Raw genomic sequence first — 19,222 nt, forward strand, 5'->3', positions numbered from 1 at the left:
TGTGTGAGCCCAGGGCGATGTGGGGACAGGGTGACGGGTGCCCAAGCGTTTGCGGGTCAAGGAGTGCGTTCTTAAGTAATGCGTGTGACCATACTGGTTCTGTGGTGAGGCTGGCGAGTGTCTGCCGTCTGCGAAGTGAACACAAGCTTGTGTCCTGAGTCTTGGGGGGGGTGAGTAGGCGGGCGGGGGTGGCCAACCTGGAGGGGTCGAGTGGGGTCTGCATGGCAGAAGCCTGGGGACTGCTGGAGGCAGGGGTTAACAGAGGGAGAGACTGAGTCTCTGAGAATGCAGCTTTCATTGGTCACTTCACCTCTTCATCATTCCCCAGAGAGGGGGTGGGGACCCTGCATCCTGCCCTTTCCCACCCCCGTGGCCTTCTGGCAGGACTGGGGAAGGGTCCCTCCCAGAGAATGGCAGTCCATGCCCAATAGCACCAGGGGAGCCGTGCGGGTAGGCTCTCCGGAGGTCCTGGGGCAGCTCTGGGCTCAGCGGCATGTCCCGTACCCAGAGCGCCTTGCAGCGGGAGCCGGGGCGGGTCAGTAATAGTGCATGCGGCCCAGCGTGCCCGTGGCCGTGGGGCTGGGCCCCAGCGTGCCGGTGCCCAGCAGGTCCGGCTGCCCGGTGCGCCAGATCTCCCGCAGGATCCGCTCGCGCTCCTCCAGCCGCTGCGCCCGCTCCAGCTCCTCGGCCGACGTGAAGACGTTGACGCTGAGGGGCCCGTCGGGCTCCGCGGACAGCTCGGGGCCCGGCAGCGTGTCGTCGGGGCCCAGCCGCGTCACCGTGTCCTCCTCGTCGTCGTCGTCGTCCTCAGGCTCCAGGGTGCTGCTGCGGTGGTCCCGGCGCGGGGCGGGGCCCCGGGGCCGCGGGCGGGGCGCGCAGGAGATGCTGATGACTAGTAGGCACAGGGTCAGCAGCAGGCCAAAGCAGACGCCCAGCACGAAGTAGAGGCCAAAGCTCTCGGGGTTAGCTGGGGGTCAAGGGACAGAGGTCACGGAGGGGCCCTGGCGGGTGGGAGTCATTCCATCTTGAAAAGACTCCGTGTTCGACGTTTGGGGGCAAGGACCGGGGCTCTTATTTGAAGGACATTGGGGAACGGCCATCGGGCAATGAGGCCGCAAGGGTGGGGGAGGCTGGGAGAGGGTGACAATGGCAGGGGCGCGCAGGTGGGGAGGGGAGGGGTGGCGGGGGTCAGAGGGCCCGGGAAAGGTCCATGCCCCCAGGGCCCTGCGGCCGCGTCCTCACCGCGGATGTGTGCGTAGGCCGCCAGGCTGTTGCTGAGCAGCTCCATGTCCCTTCGAGGGGCATCCATTCTGCTCTGGGGGGCAGCTCCCCTGTCACTGCGAGGTCACCAAGGTCAGGTCCTTCTCCCCAGCCCAGAGCTGATCCCGACCCGCTTCCTCCTCGGGGCAGCCCCTCTCCTCGGAGGAGCGGCCTCAGGTTCCACCCTGGAGAGAGCGGCTCCCTGACTTGGCTGCAGCCCCGGGCCCTGCCTGGGGGAATCCTTCCCTCGGGCGCAAATACCGCTCCATCCTGGCGAGCGAAGTGGGCCGCAGGAGGCTCCGCCATCCTTGTGGGGTCCCCGAACGAGGCCCGGTCTCGCCGTCCCACTCCCCAGGCGGGCTCCGGGCACGGGAAGCCGCCTCCCTCCCTCTCCCCGCCCGCCCCACGGACCCGGAGGCCCGGGCTCACTCACCGTCAGCGCCCCGCTTCGTGACTCCCCTGCCCCGGCGCGTCCGGCGTCAGGCCGGGCGGCCGCATCCACCCAGGGCCCGGCCGCTCCTGCCCCGTCCTGCCCCGGCCGCCCCGCCGGCCCAGCTCGGCTCCCAGGCCGTGGCAGCGGCGGCCGGACACGGGCCGAAGGAGCAGCCGGGGGAAAGTTTCCTCCGAGGAAAGAGGAGGGACGGGGCGGGGCGGGCCGGGGGGAGGCGGGAGGAAAAGGGCCGGGAGAGGAAGGGGAGAGGAGCGGGCGGTGGGAGGAGGGGAGCGAGGCCTGCGGGGGCCGCCTGCTCCCCCACAGGAAACCGCTGGGGAGGCCGCGGGCAGGGACCCGCCCCCGGGCTGCCACCACCACCACCAATAATGATGATGGCGTTCTGCCTAGGTGCCAGGCAACGCACGAAACCTCTACACGTTCTTTATTTAATCTTCTAACAACCCTGTAACGTGGGTACCATTATCTCCCCTTCGCAGATTAAGTAAACCTAGTCAGATAGAGATTAAGGAACGAGCGGTCGGGATTTGAACCCAGTGCTCTCTGAGCCTAGAGCCTGGGCTCTAAACCCCTTTCCTATACCCTGCTCCCCCATCCAGGGAAGACTGCCACCTTTCCGCAGACCCACAGCCTGTCTCAGAGGGAGGGGGCTCTCGGTCCCTCCTCCCAGGGCGCAGGCATGAGTGTGTCCAGCTGGCCGAGCTCTGGTCTGGTCATGCGGGGTTAATGATTGTTGGACTCTGGCGGTGAGCCAGGCCAGGCGGCCTTGCAGACCCCAGCGTGGGGCCTCTGCGTGTGCATGGGAGCTCCTGTGCTCCTGGGCACCAAGCAGTTTGTGGCAGAATGCATTTCCCCTTGGCTAAACCTGCCCAAGCGCGCACACGCATGTCCACCTGGGATCAGGGCTTGTGCATGCGGTGTGTTGTGTGATCAGTGTGTGCAGCTGGGGTCTTCTTTCTGCCCAGTCTCCCAGGGCCCCCACCCGCTGTGGGCCTCCCCTCCCTGTGCTGGAGCTGGGGTGAGGGGGAGGCCTTCTTGGCGGGAGCCTTAGAGAGGAGGAGGGAAGGAAGGGGGAGAGGAAATTGCAGACATAGCTGAAGGCGCTGCCGCAGGCCTGTGGGCCAGCGACCCCCTCCCTGTCCAGGCTGGAGACCCCCACTCCCCCAGTCCTGAGATTGGGTTCAAGTAGAGGGCAGATCCAGATGGGAAAAGGACTAGGCCTGATTCTCATGGGGATGGCAGAGGAACTCCCGAGTGTCTCTGTAACCGTTTAGTCTGTTTTGTGAGCGTGAGTGGAGGTATTTCTTTCCATATCCGTATGTTTGTCTATTTATGGGGTGTATTTCCTTGAGTATTTTTGTGGGGGTGAGTATGTCTGTGTATAAATCTATTTAGCCACTAGTCAACAATGCTGAGTGCGTGTGGCTAGCACCTCCTGGTAATGGGAACGTAGCAGTAAATAGAACGGACTCAAATCCTTGCTCTCCTGGAGCTGACACTAAGGTGGAGGGACAAATAGTGGAGGAGGAAGATAATCTCAGGCATTGCTAAGTGCTCAGAGGATGATGGGAGGGGGCAATGCGATGGGGAGCATGGAGGGGAGGAGTCTCACAGGGACATCAGAGCTGAGACCTGAATCCTAAGGAGGGGGTGGGCATGTGAAGATCCAGGGGAGAGTGTCCGGCAAGAGCAAAGGGGCCTGGGGTAGGAGCATGCTTGGGGTAACTTGCTCCCAGGGGAAAAGTGATGGGGGGCCACACGGGCTTGGATTTTATGGTAAGTGTAGTGGGGAGCCCCTGGAGAGTTTTGAGCAGGGGAGTGCCATAAGGAACTTTGGCAAGACGGTGGCTCACTGTAGGATGGGCCCCAGGGGACAAGAGTAGAGGCAGGGAGGGCTGAGCAGCGGGCATGGGGTCTTCTGTAGGAGCTCCTGCACTGCATGTGCATGTGAGGGAAAGAGGAATCTAGGACAGCTTTTGATATGGGGCCTGAACACCTGAGGAAAGCCCGTGGGGAAAGCAGGTTTCTGGCAGAATCAGAGTTTCACTTTAGATATGTTGGATTTGAGATGTCCATTAGATGTCTGGATGAAGGAGATGCAGGCAGAGCCCCCAAGGAGTCTGGTTGGAAATGGTGTTCGAGAGTCCTCAACACACGATGGATTTCACACCCCAGGACTGGGTGAGATTGCCTAGGGTAAGGGGGCAGGGAGAGAAGAAGCTGAAGCCATGGACACCTCACACTGAGGGGTCTCCTGGAGGAGTAGTCAGCAAAAAGAGACCAGTGAGGTGGGAGGAAAACAAGGCCAGGACAAGGACATGATCAGCCACGTTAAATTGGGCTGATAGCTGGAGATGAGGCCAGGATTCAACCACTGGCTTGGGCAGTATTGCAATACCATCCACCGTATTGGTGGGTTTCCCTGGGTTGTACCCCTATTTCTTTTTCTTTTTTTTTTTTTTTGCGGCTGGCTGGATCCAAACCCTTGACCTTGGTGTTATAACACTGTGTTCTAACCAAGTGAGCTAACTGGCCAGCCTCCTATTTATTTAAGGTATGCACATGACTGGCTGTTTGCACGGTAATGTATTTATGTATTGCTGAGAGTATGATGACATATTTAATGCCTATCGTCCACGTGAATATTGGTGTGTGCTGCAGCTGTGTTTGTGTGATTGTGTGTTGAGGGGTGTGTGCACTGTGTCTCCATGAGGGTCCACGTGCATGCTTCTCTGTTATGTTTTTGGTCTGTAAGGTTCTGGATATGTTTCTGTCAAGCTGTTTCTGTGAATCACTGGGCTATGCAGGTCTCTGGGTATTTCTATCTGCAGGCAACTATGTCTGTGTTGGCCTATGACCTGTATGTTTGGAGTGGGTCAGATGTGATTCAGCCCTGGTGAAGCAGATGGCTATGCTAGAGCAGTGAGGGTTGAGATGATCACCGGTCCCTTTGGTGAGAGGGACACACCTAGCAGGAACATGTGGCCAAGCCAGGCCAGGTGAGAGAAGTGGCAGCCTTGCCCTAGAGAGTTCTAAGAAGCCAAGGACTGCTCCTGGGGGCCCTAGGGAAGGTGCCTGAAGCCTTTGGCCAATGTGGCCATCCACGGCCCACATGCCTTCCTGGCCACCTGCCTATCTGCTTTACTGCCTGCCTCTCGCAGTCCACTAGCCTATGTGTAGGTCTGCCCAGCCACCTGCTTTGGTCTTTTGCTAGGATTGCTGCGTATCTGTCACCTGCCTGTCTGGCTCACATCCCACCTACCTACCTGCCAACCTCCTCCCTGCCTGTCTGCCCAGGACTTATCTGCTGCCTTCCCACCTGCCTGCCTGTTGGCTGCCTTTCTGCCCTCCTATCTACTTGTGAGACTAGGGATTTGTCACCTTGGAAGGCACAGAGTGCTCCTAAGATGAAACACAGGAAAGACAGGTTGTAATGGGAGATTAGGGGCTGAAAGGTCCAGAGCCTGTGGGAGGGCCTCAGGGGTCTGGGCGTATTGAAGGCCCAGAGCAAAACCCAAGCACAACTCTGCGCCTTTCCCTAATGGCTGGGCTGGAGGCTGGCCCGGGCTACTCTGCTCCTACGATGGTGCCTTGCCCCGCTGCAGGGGCAGGTCTTGGATGGAAGGAAGAAGAGGAGTCACTTAAGGGCCTCCTGAGGCCTTCCCAGTCCTCTGAATATCCCCACAGCCCCAGCACTCAGGATGGCTGCTGGAAAGAGGGAATTGGCAAAAGTTTTCTCAATGAATAATTATGGATATTGAGGACCTTCATGGCACCTGATAAATGCTGTGCACAATCTAACCCTTCAAATCCTCCCAATAACACTGTGTAGTTTATAGCACAATTCCCATTTGACAGAGAAGAGTGAGGCTTGGAGAGGGTAAATGACACATGTGTGCGCACTTGGATGTAAGTCATGGGGCCTGGATTTGGGCTTCAGAGCTCATGTGCCCAACAGTTTTCCACAAGGCAGTTCCAGGTTGTGGTTCTACCCCACGGTCAGGCCCAAAGCTGCCTTTTCATGATGCTTTCTATTGCTCCTTTTAATGCTCCTGAAATGAAATTTATACCTAATACACCAAACTTCACATCTAATTTAAAAAATATGTAATTTTTTTTGTCCTATAATATAAAAGAAATAAAAGGCACTGACACATATTTGTGTAGTGGTCAGTTGCTGGGAAGGGGACAGCTGTGTGTGCAAACTGATGCTGGAATATTGTGCTGGTGTCACTGTCTGAAATGAAGAACTCTTGGTAAAGGTCTGCACAAAATAAAGTACAGCCTTCCTCCACTTTACCCAGCAGTTGCATCCCCAGATAATTAAATGCATTTTATGTCTGCACAAATCCTTTGTATTTATGTGTACAATGGGTTAGATTCTTGGCTCTGGTAATTATAAACAAGTTCTTCACTTATGCTGTGCAGGATGTAGAATCTGCCTTCCTTGTGGGGTTGTCTGGAATCCCTGGTCCCACCGTCTAAATGCCAGCAGCAACCTCCCCCGCTTACCCCCATAGTGGACACAACAGAAAAGATGCCTGCCCTTGTTCATGGAACTCAACATTTGAGCAGGGAAACAGGTACAACCTTAATAGTGGAATCTATATGTCAGGTTGTGATAAGCACAAGGAAGAGAAACGGGAGGAAGGGGATAGAGAAGATCAGGTGGATAGGTGAGGGACATTCTCTCTAAAGAGGTGACATTTTGAGCAGAGACCTGAATGACATGAGGGAGGGAGCCATGCGAACATCTGGGGGAAGAGCCTCCCAGAAGGAATAGCCAGTGCAGAGGCCATGAGGCGGAAGCGTGCTGGCTTGTTCAGGACCGGGCGGCCCGTGCTGCAGGAGCAGACTGAGGGTGAGTAGAGCAGTTAGGGAGGTGACCAGGTCTGGAGCCTCAGGGCGGAGAGCTTTATAAGCCGCCTAGGCCTTTGGATTTTATCATGCATGGGTCAGAAGCCATCAGAGGGACGCAATCTGAGTTTTTAAAGGCTCACTCTGGCTGCTATGTGGCGCCTGGACTGAGTGGGAGGAGGGAGATCAGGAGGCGAGAGCTGGGGGCTTAGGGTGGTCGCGGTGGAGCCGTGCGATGTGATCAGATTCTGCCTATGAAGGTGGGGCTGGCCAACAGGACTAGCAGTGGATTGAACATGGGGTATCAGAGAAGTCAAGGCTGACTTGGCTTTGGAGCCTGAACAACTCAGCCACCAAAGATGCCATTTCCTCATTCCCTTTCGTACTTCAGGTAGCCTGACAGCAATTCTGGCTTCTCTCTGCAACCGCCCTCCCTGAGGACCCTGGAGTCCAGGGGGTGGCTGGAAGTGATGGAAATTTCTTAGTTCTTGTTTGCCCTCTCAGGAGCCTAGGAGGCTGTTGATCACACTGATCACACACATCTTTCTGGTACTCTCCTTTGCTTCCAGAGCTCACAGTCCAAGAAGTTCAGATCAATAAACAGTTCTGGAGTGCCATCTGTGTGCTAGGCCCATTTTAGGTGTCAAGGATACAAGAGTGAGCTAAGTGAAGTCCCTGCCTGCATGGAACTTTCCGTCTGTGTACTGCTGGAGGTAAGCCTGACACGTGCAGGTGCCCGAGAAGTGTCTGCATACTCAGCGGAGGCTGAAAATGGACATAAAGTCCAGGGCAGCAGCTGTAGAGTCGGAGAGTGCAGTGGTGATCTTGGAGCAAGGTACCTTCTGGCTGTGTATGCAGGACAGAGAAGGTATGTGCCAAAATGTAACGGGCAAAATCTGTACAGACACCTGCCTGGCTACTGGGGTGGGTGTGGGGCCTTGGCCTGGGGGCCTGCTCTGAAGCCTTGGCAGAGAATCAGGGCCTTCTCACATCTGAGTGGTGACACCCCTCTTGCTGCGTAGACCCTTGACTGGGAAGGGGCTCTGCCTGCATGCATCTCTGTTCCTACTGTGACCTGAGCCTCGGTGTGGGCTCCTGAGCACAGGCGTGGGTCTGCATGGGTGCTGTGGTGTGCCGGGGGAGGAGCTGGCCTGCCTCTGGCTTCATTGCTTTGGAAGCACAATCTGCAAAGTCTAAATTTAGGCAAAGGAAGGAAGGAAAGAAGAAAGGAAGGAAGGAACCCCCTTGGCTTCCCATGGAGGGGAGGGAGGGCGAGGGAGGTGCAGGAAGAAGCCTGGCCTGGCCCTTCTTACCCCAGCTGTCCTGGATGGGCATGTGGGCACACAGGCAGTCTGTTCGGCTAGGTTCCCTCCACCAATGGGGGTGTGGCAGAGAGAAGATCCATAACCCCCCCTGCTGCAGGGTCTCTGGGACCCCTCCTGCCTGCGCAGGTCAGGGGCTGGGCCAAGCCAAGCTGGGAGCTCCAGTTCACGCCCTTAGTTGGCAGCTGGACCAGTGGGTCTGGGAGAATGCTGGATAGTTCTGGTTCCCCTCCCCATTTCAAGACAGTGGTGCTAGTGCCACCTCCTGCTGGCTGGGGGCTGTGGAAGGGCCATATCCAGGGCCTAGAGCTGCAGGAATCCAAGTTAGGAACCCTGTGCTGCCTGGCTGAGATGGGAGACGGATGGCGGTGCAGGCAGGGAGGGCAAGAACGGCAGAAGATACAGGCCACAGTGGCTCCAGATCAGGAAGTTTTATTGCTGACATGCAGGAAGAGTCCCCATGTAGTACAAAAATATGTCTTTATACAAACTTTTTTGTGACTTTTTCCATTTTGTTTCTTTACAATAGGACTTCTCTCAGTGTGTGACACCCAGTGAGGGCAGACCCAGCCTCCTTCCATTTGCTTCGCCAGAAATATCATCAGACACAGGGGTTGACCTTGGAAGGGACCATTCTGTCTGACAGGGCTTTGCAGACCTGGAGGATATTGCTTAGAGGAGGAGAAAGACCACACGTGGAAGCAGGCCCGGAGGGGCTGGGCAGGGGTTCTGCTGAGACAGGCCCTGGCCAAGCCTCAGACCCTCACAGGAGGGCAGTCACAGGGGCTGGGAGCCCTACGCCGGACTGCACTTCTGCTCCCTTAGGAGACTTTTTTAAATGAAATAAATATAGAAAAGAGGGCGTCCCCCGCCCCCACAGCACAATACCCTGGCTCTCAGCGGCTGGATGGCTGAGAGAGAGGCAGAGCTTGGTGCTCGAGGGAGCAAGTGTTGGGCTCAGGTGGGCTCCCACAGACCCACTGAGGCAGAGGCGCCCAAGGGCTGGATGGGGGTGTGAGGAGGAAGGGGCGTGGGCAGCCCTGCTACTGCTGGCAAGAGGTGGCCCCATTTTTTCCAGATGGGGAAACTGAGGCACAAGGAGGTTTGGGAACTTGCCCAAGGTCACTCACAGTGAGTCAGCTTTTTTGGGGGAGGGGGACAGCTCACACTCTGGGAAACATGATTACAGAGGCCTCAGTCACCTCCCCACTGGGGAGCAAGGACAGGCAGGAAGGGTCTGAAGGCCCAGGGCTACCTGGAGGGGACACTCTCCTCTCTGAGGGTGTATGGGGTAGGCCTCTGGGGAAGGGTCTTTGCATGGCATTGGGTAGGGCCAAGTCCAGTGAGGGGGAGGGGCTGGGCAGGGGTGGGCATTCTGGTGAGAACAGCATTTCTGGCAAGACGGGCATCCACTTCAAAATCTCGGCTCAAATGGGCAGCAGGGCTGTTCTCAAGCCAGGGCAGAGCCCCCCAGTCCCTACAATTCTCCTCCCAAGACCCCCAACCTCCATGAAGGACCCTGGGCAGGGCCTGCTGGGAGAGACACCACATGGCAGGAAGGGAGATGCCCCCACCATTCTCTGAACACAAGAATGGGGTGGGGAGTGAGGGACATGCAGGCAGGGCCCACCTGTTCCCGGCCAGGCCGGGCACTGCCCCCAGCCCAACCCGCAGCACCTTCACACTGTATCCACACTACCTCGGCACTGTGGCAAGGGATGAAGAAAGAAACCAGGCTGAATGCACGTGTACAGCACCTCAGGGAAACTACTGAGAACGGAGAGAAAGAGCCAAGTCCGGAAAGGCCTCCCCATCACCGGAAGCGAGAGGGACTGGTGGGCTAAGAGTAGGGAGGGTGGAGGGAGCCCATGTGGGGGCCGTGGACGCCCTGCGGGCCAGCCAGGCTGGGAGCTGGGAGTGGCCACGGGCCGAGTCACCCAGAGATGGGGGAGAGGTTGGTTTCAGTAAAAAAATAAATACATTTGAATTCGGCTTAAGATGAGGTGAAGGTTTTCCAAAGCTTGGACTGAGGGGCCTGGGGTTGGAAGGTGAGGGACGGACAGATTGGCTGCAGGGGCCTGGGAGAGCAGGGAGGACAGGGCGTGCACTTGGGGGCCAGCAGCGAGCTGCGCTTTCAGCTTATGTGGACTGTGGGGAGCAGCGGCCGGGTGAGGCCTGCGGGCGGGTGGCCGGGCTCCCTCCTCCTCACTCAGTCCAGAGACAGCACGGCTAAAGAGACAGAGGTAGATTAAAAGGTCATGATTAAAAGCAGATTAGTCATCTAGGCCTCTCAGATTAAAAAACCAAATGATCAAGCAATCATCCTGAAAGGTAGCTTCATGGTACCTCTGCTGAACCTATGTGTGACCTGGGCTGTCCCCATCCCTGTCCTGTCCCCGTCACGGCCTGGGAGAGTCCAGCACTACAGGCTCAGCCCTGACAGCCGGGCCTTTGGCTGGGGGCCGGAAGAGGTGGCGGTGGTGCTGGTTGCCCTTGACCGAGGCCGCTATTTCCGCAGGTAGCGCTGCGCCAGGATGGCCGTGTCCAAGGAGGTCATGGGCTGCGCATCGTGGCCCAGCCGCCGCACGGGTGGCACGCTGCCGAACTGCCGCTTGGGCACCCAGCTGCGGGCCTCGTGGATGGAGCTCTTCTCCTCGGCCAGCAGCAGCTGCTGCCGCATGTAGTTCTCAAACTCGTACTGCGAGCACTCCTCTGTCACCTTTGCCTTGAGGTCAAGAGGGAGGGAGCAAGACAGAGACACAGAGACAACGTTAGAGAGGGAGAATAGAGGGGGAGATGATGGGGGGGGGGAGAGATGGAGGAGGAGGCTGTGAGCACTGGGTGTCAGGCCCCAGCTAGCCAGTGGTTGACAGCGTGGCTCCTGGAAACCCTCCAGCTACCTGGACCCTGCCTTGCTGGCCACCCTGGGTGTGTCAAAGCACAGACCTGTGAGGCGACCTGATCCCTCCCTTCCTATTGCACTGACCTTGGCAGGTCCTGTTACCTCGGAAGGAAGCGAAACCTTCACTTCCTCTCACAAAGGTTCTCTGAGCCCTGAGGGGGCCAATGCATGCCAGAGGTGGGAGCGGGCCTGAGTGAGAGTGACTGGGTTTCTTTATCTCACCCACATGCACAGGCCTCAGGCTGAGCTCTCTGTACCAGCAGACAGTAACACAAACCTAAGTGGTAGGTCCCTGTGCTAATCATCGGAGAGGGGAAGCAGAGTCTGACTTGGATTCAAGGCTCAGCTCCACTACTTCCAAGTTGTGTGACTTTGGGGAAACTTCGGTCTCCTCTTTTGTAAAGGAGGGATAAGGACACAGGCCACAGAGGCCTGGAGTCAGGACCGAGTGAGGTGTGGCAGTAGGCACTCAATGCACGCTGGTGATGATTATTTTAGCTGCTGAGCAGCCCTGAGAGGGGTGGGGGCTGGGGCCAGGGACTGGAGCTCTCTCTTCTCAAGGGCCAGGCTCTGCTGTGGTCCCAGGCATGGCCCCTCCTGGTCCTTCCTGCCCACTTCTTGCTGTAGGGCTCCAAGGTGGGCCAGGATGGAGGGTCCTTACAACATCCCAGGCCCAGCATCCCTCCTGGGGCTTGGCCAAGCCCTGCCCTCTAGGAGGCACCCCAAGATCAACTGCCAGCTGCTGCCCAGGTCTCTGCCCCCACCCCGGGCCCAGCACTTTCTCCAATGCAGGGAATGGAGAAGAGAGAAACCAGGGAGAAATGAATCATCTGAAAAACGAAAAGCAGGAAGAGTGAGAGAGAAACCAGTTAGTCAGCGGGGCAGAGAACTATGACTTGGGCAGGAAGAGGAAGCTGAGAGGGCCAGACTGGGTCCCTGTGAGCGCCTCCCCCCCCCCCCCCCCCCGCAGCTGTCCCACAGGCCTCTCTCAGGCCATGGGATCTCTAGCTGAGCCAGACATGGCAGGTCCCAGGCAGCTCAGGCTGACATCTTAAGTCTCCCTTTCCTACTCCAAGGGCTGGAGTAGAAGGCTGAGGAGGCCTGTGGCCTGTGAGGAGCTGCCACCTCTGCCCTGCTCTGCTGGCCCCTGCTGGAGGCTGCTCTCTCTTGGCTTGGGTAATGGCCTATTTGCCTACCCCAACTCACCTCCTGGGAGCTGTCTGCACTGCTCATTTGGTCGTCAATGTCAGGAACCACTTGCAAAGGTCCACTCAGAGATGACAGGGACTGCCTGCGGGGGAGGCAGACAAGTCAGACCGGCTCTAGGCAGCCTCAGAGAGGCCAGGTCCCCGCTGGTCCCAGACTTGGCTGGAGTCAGACAGACCTGGGTTGGTTCATAGCATGACTGACTCTGCTTCACTGAGCCTGTCTTCTCACCCAGTAAGGGGGAAAATTTCTCCCTCGTGGGCTGTGGTGAGAACTCAGGGAAGTGACACCCATCCCATAGTTGGACTGGCCATCAGAGTGGGAGATGCTCAACTCTGAGCTCTGCCTGCACCCTCTCAATCTTGCCCACGGGGAAAATCTGGAAACCCGACTGCCTGGCAGAGAAACAGGCTGCCCGCAGGCTGCTTTCTGGGCACAGCATCTGAGAAGCCAGCCTTGTGCTCGCCTAGTGCCTGCCCACTTACCATGATGCGATGATGGCACTGAGGGCCTCCAGGACATCAGCTGCAGCCAGGCGCTGCTGGGGATCGAGGACCAGCAGTTTCCGGATGAGACACACGGTGTTCTCAGAAACCCGCCCATCCCTGACCGGGGAGAGGGAGAGGGATCAGTGGGTAGGGTGGTGCTGTGTCTCCGACCCAGGACACAAGGCTCACTGTGCTGCTTCCCCGCCTTGAGCCCACAGGGCAGGGCTCCCTCCCCTCCCCAGGGAGGCAGGACTCACTCTGGGATGGTGTACTCGGCAGCCTTGATCTTGCGGAAGAGCTCCTGTGGGATGCTGTCGTAGAAGGGGAACTGGCCATACAGCATGGTGAAGAGCACCACACCCAGGGCCCACATGTCACTCGGCTTGCCCCTGTACGGCCGGCCTGGAGGCAGACGGACATAGCTCGCTCAGCATGCCATGGCCCATAGCTCCTCAGCTCATCACCAGCTATGTGCCTGAAATCCTGCCCTTGGACCCCTCCACCTGCTACCCCTCAGCCCCCTTCTTCCCAGAGCTTCTGCACAGGCCTGTCTCTCCCCTGTTGCCTTCCTCTGCCAAGATGCCTTTCCTGACACCGAGGGGAGGGATCGCACCTGGCCTTGTGCAGCCCACCCCGCTCCTCACAGCACCTGCCCTTCTTTGCTGCGCCATCTGCCAGGGCACACTGCCGGCCTGGCCCCCAGAGCAGGTGGTCAATAATGTTTGTGGAACACGCAGATAGCTAACTCTGGACAAATCAGCCACTCCCACCCCCTATCACTTCCTCCCATGCCCCACCTGTTCCTTCACAGAATCAACCACAATCTAGTTAGTCTATCTGTGACCCCCATATCCCCTGCTAGAAGGTAAGTCCTCAGATGCAGGTGCCTCCTCTGCTGTGTGCACTGCAGAGTCCAGAGCCTAGCACAGACCAAAATATTTGCTAAATGAATGAACATCCAGTTTAATGAACCTCTCTGTGCTAGTTTTCTTATCTGTAAAAAAGAAGGGGTTTGCACGTTTAACTGAGCACCCACTTTGTGACAGCACTGGGAGAGTCGCCTTTATTTCATTAGCTGTCTCGCACAACTCCACGACAGAGAGGTGCAAGGAAGTTGTTTATCCAAGGCCACACAGCTGGTGAGAGGACCCACATCTGACTGTCCATCCATCCATCAGCAACAGAGCACCCCCTACATGCCAACCACTGCCTGACCCACTCCCCCAAATGCAAAATACAGGGACCACTCACGCCTTCCAAAGCCCCTGCCCTATCCAGACACTGACACGCCCTTAAAGGTGCATCAGCGGGCTGCAGCAGCCCAGATCTCCAAAAACAACTCAGCTCTCCATGGGTGTGGAAGAGATGCTGCTAGACACTTTAGTGTCATCTCCCTGGGTGCCAGGCAATGTATGGGCACCTAAGACCCCTCTACTCTGAGTCCCACTGTAGTGGGGTGTCCAGGCCCCAAAGCCTCCTGGGTAGCTGAGGATGCCTTTGGGGAGGGGAAACACTTGTTCTGAAGGTTTTGCAGGCCCACTGAAGGTCATGCAGCTTAACAGGTGTGTACATGCGCATGCGCATGGAAGCACCATGACATGCCTTGGCCTGCACCTTCAGAAGGTACCACGGAGCCTTCCTAAGCAAGCCTGTCACTGCATCTGTAAAATGGGGACAGCACCCCAGCCTACTGCACAGGACTGTTGTGGGGTGAACTTCTGCTCCAGCTGGTATGGCAGGTAGTTTTTTTTTTATGGCTGGCTGGTTCAGGGGTCTGAACCTGTGACCTTGGTGTTACAAGGCTGCACTTTAACTGAGCTAACCTGCCAGCCTACAGCAGGTAGTTCTGAGCAGACAGCCTCTCCCATGCTCTCCCCAAGGCTGCCTTGCCCGGTCCTTTCCAGCCCCCAGTCCCAAAGAGCACCTGGGGTGACCTTGTGTAGCTGACTCCATGGTCAACTTGAGGACAGCACCTTTTTCCTGGACCCTGCTCCACCAAGTGGGGTCACCAATACAGAATTTATTATTTTTGCTACCATTCTTAGCTCTGTATGGCTCCAAAAAAGCTACTCCTCTCCGCCAGCATCTGGAAGGTGGTTACTGCTGAGATGGCTGAGGGGCACTGCTGCCAGAGCCAGTGCAGGGCCCTCTCAGCCTGAGCCAGCCCATATGGAAGGACCCGAAACTTCTGCCCTGACTTGGAGGGGGATGAATGGCCCCTCTACAGACAAGCTCTACAAGGAGCTCCAACGAAGCAGGCGACCTCTCCCTGAGCTTTAGCTTTTGAGGGAACACTGCACCATCAAGCTTTCCTTTCTTTAATGACAATGCCAAACTCTAGGTTAAGGGAGGGACTTAATGAAGTGGGTATTACTATCATCCCGTATTATAGATGAGAAAACTGAGATCCAGAGAGGTTGGTAACTTTCCCAAGGTCCCACAGGTATTAGCCAGACTATAAACTCTGTGAGGGCAAGACCACATTTGCCTTTTCACAGCTCCATGCTTGATGCACAGGGCTGTGCTCAGCACACAGAGGATAAATGAAGGGGCAGAACTGGGATCAGAACCCATGTGCCAGGACTGGTACTTTGGCTTTTATCCCAAGAGGAGAGTAAAGCTCAGAGAAAGGGATTGAAGGCCAAGGTCACACAGCTAGTTAAACAGCAAGGCCAGAATTAGATCCCAATCTCTGGTCTCCCACTCTAGGACTCTTCCAGATGCAGGGAGTTGGCATGAGCCCCTGGCACCTGGATCCCTCTAGCAGAGACCGTGGTGACTCTAAGCAAAATCCCCAGGCCTGGGGAGTGGCAACACTATCCTGTGCACATGGGTAGCCCTGGGTAGAGGCCTGACTTTCCAGCAGAAGCCACAGCTGGGGGAAGCCTCCAAGGGAAATGACTGCAAAGCTCACAGCAAGTTACAGCAGCCTGCTCCCCAGGACGACGTATGATGACCTGGGGAGAGGCTTGTTCTGCTGCTGCAAGAAAAAGGCACACACGTGTGTGAGTCGGGGACAATGGACCCTGGAGGCAACTCCAAATCTTCTGTGTTGGAGAGATGGGAGCTGGCGTCGTCCCTGATTTCCTAGGGGATCAAGACCAGAGGGACCCCAATTTGGCAAAAGACAAGGGGGAAAGAGAAAGTCTACAGTGAAACGGGAGTACTCCCTCCAGTGGGAGGCAGCCCTGCAACCGAGCCTCCGGTTTACTATTAGCTATGACCTTGGACAAGAGATGCCTTCTCTCCAAGCCTCGATTTTCTCACCTGTAAAAAAGGGACTTAGGATATTTACCTCATAGGGTAGCTATGTGGTTTTAAACAGATAATGCATGGCATGTGCTCAGTACAGTGCCTAGTACTTACAAACATGGTCAGTAGGTAATAACTGTATAATTCACTTATTTTGTGCATTATCTGTCTCATCCCCACTAGAAGGTCAGCTCCATGAAGGCAGTGCTGTTTGTCTCCTCATTCACGGCAGGGCCTCAGTAAAACTAGGAGAACAAAAATGAGCAAATGGAGGGACGTCTTTGAAGTGTGAATCTCATCACAGCACACGCAGCGAGACCAGTTCAGAGGCTTTCTTTCGCACTTGAAACAAAGGTCTACATCAGGCTTTGCATGGTCTGGCCCTGTCCGCCTCTCTGGCTTCCCCTTGAAACAGGCTCCCTTCTGAGTGGCAGCCACAGTGGCCTTCTATCAGTTCCTCACATGTGCTGTGCCTCCTTGGGGACACTTGGCCTCCCCCGGTCACACACACCTAGGAAACTCCTAGCTCTCCTTAAGATGGCAGCTCAGCTGTCAGTTCCTTGGGAAAGTCCTCCAAGCACACTTCATCTGCCCTCATGGAAATCACGTTCCCATCCTTCCTCATGCTAGTCTTGGAGGGTGATTAAACACACACATGTGTGACCATTACGTCTTCCTCCTCCACTAGACCAAAAATTTTGTACAGGGAGGACAGCACTGGTTTGGGCCACCAGTGAAGCCCCAGCACCTGGCCCAGGGCCTGCTCACAGGTACCATTTGTTGAATGAATGGACTGTTGCACAGTCCAGCCATTGGGGCCTGGGGGCCCACTGTCCAGCACAGGCACGTACCACTGAGCACATCAGGGCTGATGTAGGCAGGGCTCCCCCTCTGGTCCTTCAGCAGGTCCCCCTCGCTCACAAGATGCTTGCCAAGGCAGAAGTTGGTGATGGTTATCCGATGTGTCCTGGAAGTGGGAGGCCAAGAGTGAACAAACCTCAGTGTCTACAGGCACGGGCACCAGATGTGGGCAGGGCACCCCCAGCTAGGCCAGCCCCCAATCCTGGCTTCCCTTCAGAGGATGAGGCAGTTGCCCCCCATGCCTTCACCCAGGGAGCAGAGGAATCATGCCCACATCCTTTTCTGGCCACCTGGTCACTCCTAACCACCTTAGTGTTGCAGGGGCCTGTCCTGAATCTGCCGCCCGGCTGAGTCTCAGGGGGTACCGCTCAGGGCCTAGAACAACTTTCAGAGATTTCCCCAAAAGAGCCTCATGTAATATTACATTGTAATATTCTCACGTAATATTGGGAGTGACCTAGAGATTTGGTCTGATTCCCTCATTCACAACCAAGGAAAAGGAAGTCCAGGGGAGGTAAATGATTTTAAAACACTCCCACACCACGTTGTGCGTGACCAGAGGGCAGGCTCGAGCCTCCTCTGACTGAGCACTTTGCTGGACTGTCTCTCAGTCCTGCAACCACTACAAAGGAGGAAACTGAGGGCAGCCTAGTGCACCTCCCTGGGAATCAGCACACCAGGGCCCATGGGAGGCAGAGCTGGGCCTTCCCTGGGGACCTGGTCCTGCAGGTGTAGTTTCCACAAGCCTGGTGGAGTGAGGAAGCTGGACTTCTGTCACACCCTCCAGATGGAGGCAAGGGTCCTGCTGGCAGCACAGCCCATCCTTTCTGGGGACCCTGGGTCTTTCCCAGGAAACCACACCCCTGGTGTTGGCATCAATTAGGCACAGCTCAGGGGCTGAGAGGAGGGAGTGAGTCATGCTAGCATCTCCCTCGAGCCCAGCAGACCCCAGAGACCACTGGGGCAGGAGGGGAGGATGGTAGCATGGTTGTCACAGCCCGAGAGCAACAGCACACCCGAACTCAGTCACCCTCTGTCCTTCCAAAATCCCTCTACAGGCCAGAGCATGCCTGGGAGATCCTGGCACTGGAAAGATGGCCTGGGAACTTTTCTGGGCAATTCAAGGACAGCAGTACCTCTGTTGGCAAGTGAAATGGGTGGATGGCAAGTGAAATGGGTGGATGGCAAGTGAAATGGGTGGATGGCAAGAGACCCCCTGCTCTTAAGAACACATAGAACCCTAGCCACCCTTCCCTCTTTATGGCAGGGCTGCTGGGTAGCAATGAGCCCACCCGCTGGGGGACGGCCCACCCATGCAGGCCAGCAGCCTGGGACCAGGCAGCTGCAGGGCCACATGTGAGGCTTTCCAGTCTGACTTCTCCTTACCACGCATGACATGGAGCCTGCCCAGTAAACAGGGGATGCATGACCACTGCGGGGAGGTGTGTGTGCTGTACACATTCCCTCACGATTTCTGTCCAGGGAAGAAACTCCACGAGGGAGAAAAGTGGGAGGCGGGGCATCCCTGCACTAGCCAGTCAGCCTTCTCAGAAAGGCAGTGCCTGGCCTTGGCTAGAGGACAGAGCACTTGTCCACTTAGGGCCAGGAGGAAGACAGGACCTGTGTGGAGGCCATGAGGTGGCAACCAAGAGGAGGACAGAGACCAGAGAGAGGGCGAGGAACAGGAGATGATGGACCAAAGCCATGCTTCCCACATGCTAGGGCTGTCCCAAGCACTTCACAGGTACTAACTCACTTAATCTACACAACCATCCCGAGGGAGGATCTATCGTTATACTTGTTTTATAATGGGAAACTGAGGCACAGAGAGTATAAGTCACACAATGGGGAAGCAGCTGAGCATCAGTCTGGTCCAGAGGCTGTGCTTGTAACCTCTACTCTGCTGGGTGAGGGCTTCTGCAGCTAGTGCTTGAGCACTCGCAAGGGAACAGGGCAGCCCTGGCTCTGAATCCTGCTGTGGCCACTTTACTAGTTCAGGCAGATTAACCTCTCTAAGGCCCATCTCCTCACCTGAGGAATGGTGCGGATAAGTCTACTCCAGAGGTTCCGGGGTACAGGTACAGCTCTTGAGCAGAGCCTGGCACACAGAGGCCCTGAACAAGAGCTGGCAAAATTAACTAATCAGATGAGAAGGGGCTCCAGTCCTCACCATGCCCTGGAGGTATTTGGGGTGGGTTCTGGCAGTCGCGCTATGAGTCCTGAGGGGGAAAGGGCACTGACAAGAGGAGCTCTGGAGGAGGCTGAGGGAGGAAGCCAGGACTGAGCCCCCATCTAGAGAACTGAGGACCAGCAAGCCATTGGTGATGACCTCTTGAGGTGAGACTCATCCCCACGTGCATCAGAGCTCCTGACGTGTTTACCATGCAGTTCCCAGACTATGGCCCAGACCTACTACATCAGGAGTGCTGGGAATCAGAGCCAGCCATAGGCCCTGGGGTTTGAGGCCCACTACGCCAGAGGAGACATTTTCCTTTCCCTAGGAAGTAGCAGCAGGCGCTTGGGTCTGCACTGGCTCTCTCTAGGTTCAGGGCTACTGCCCCAAGGCCCCCCACCTACAACTGGGGCTGAGGTCTACTGAGAAGGGCAGTCCAGAGGGGCGGGC

The 19,222-nt window shown here is 56.8% G+C and overlaps 2 protein-coding genes across 3 annotated transcripts in view; both read right to left on the minus strand.

Moving 5' to 3' along the window:
- Nucleotides 1-307: 307 nt before the first annotated feature.
- Nucleotides 308-1,855, minus strand: EVA1B (eva-1 homolog B). Its single transcript, XM_063107102.1, has 3 exons — nucleotides 1,694-1,855; nucleotides 1,243-1,337; nucleotides 308-967 (listed from the first exon to the last, which is right to left on the minus strand). The coding sequence occupies exons 2-3, from the start codon at nucleotides 1,307-1,309 to the stop codon at nucleotides 537-539; spliced, it is 498 nt and encodes a 165-aa protein (XP_062963172.1). The 5' UTR covers nucleotides 1,310-1,337; nucleotides 1,694-1,855; the 3' UTR covers nucleotides 308-536.
- A 6,451-nt stretch (nucleotides 1,856-8,306) lies between these two features.
- The window catches only part of STK40 (serine/threonine kinase 40), a 41,475-nt gene continuing 30,559 nt past the window's right edge, over nucleotides 8,307-19,222 (minus strand). For both annotated transcript variants that reach the window (XM_063106085.1, XM_063106084.1), the window contains exons 7-11: nucleotides 16,590-16,705; nucleotides 12,744-12,888; nucleotides 12,484-12,603; nucleotides 11,999-12,083; nucleotides 8,307-10,615 (exon numbers count right to left, since the gene is read on the minus strand). In XM_063106085.1, the coding sequence (XP_062962155.1) occupies nucleotides 10,397-10,615; nucleotides 11,999-12,083; nucleotides 12,484-12,603; nucleotides 12,744-12,888; nucleotides 16,590-16,705 (685 nt within the window). In that variant the 3' untranslated portion in view covers nucleotides 8,307-10,396. The remainder of the gene's footprint in view (nucleotides 10,616-11,998; nucleotides 12,084-12,483; nucleotides 12,604-12,743; nucleotides 12,889-16,589; nucleotides 16,706-19,222) is intronic.

The sequence above is a fragment of the Cynocephalus volans genome, chromosome 8, assembly GCF_027409185.1.
Source record: "Cynocephalus volans isolate mCynVol1 chromosome 8, mCynVol1.pri, whole genome shotgun sequence".
Taxonomy (NCBI): Eukaryota; Metazoa; Chordata; class Mammalia; order Dermoptera; family Cynocephalidae; genus Cynocephalus; species Cynocephalus volans.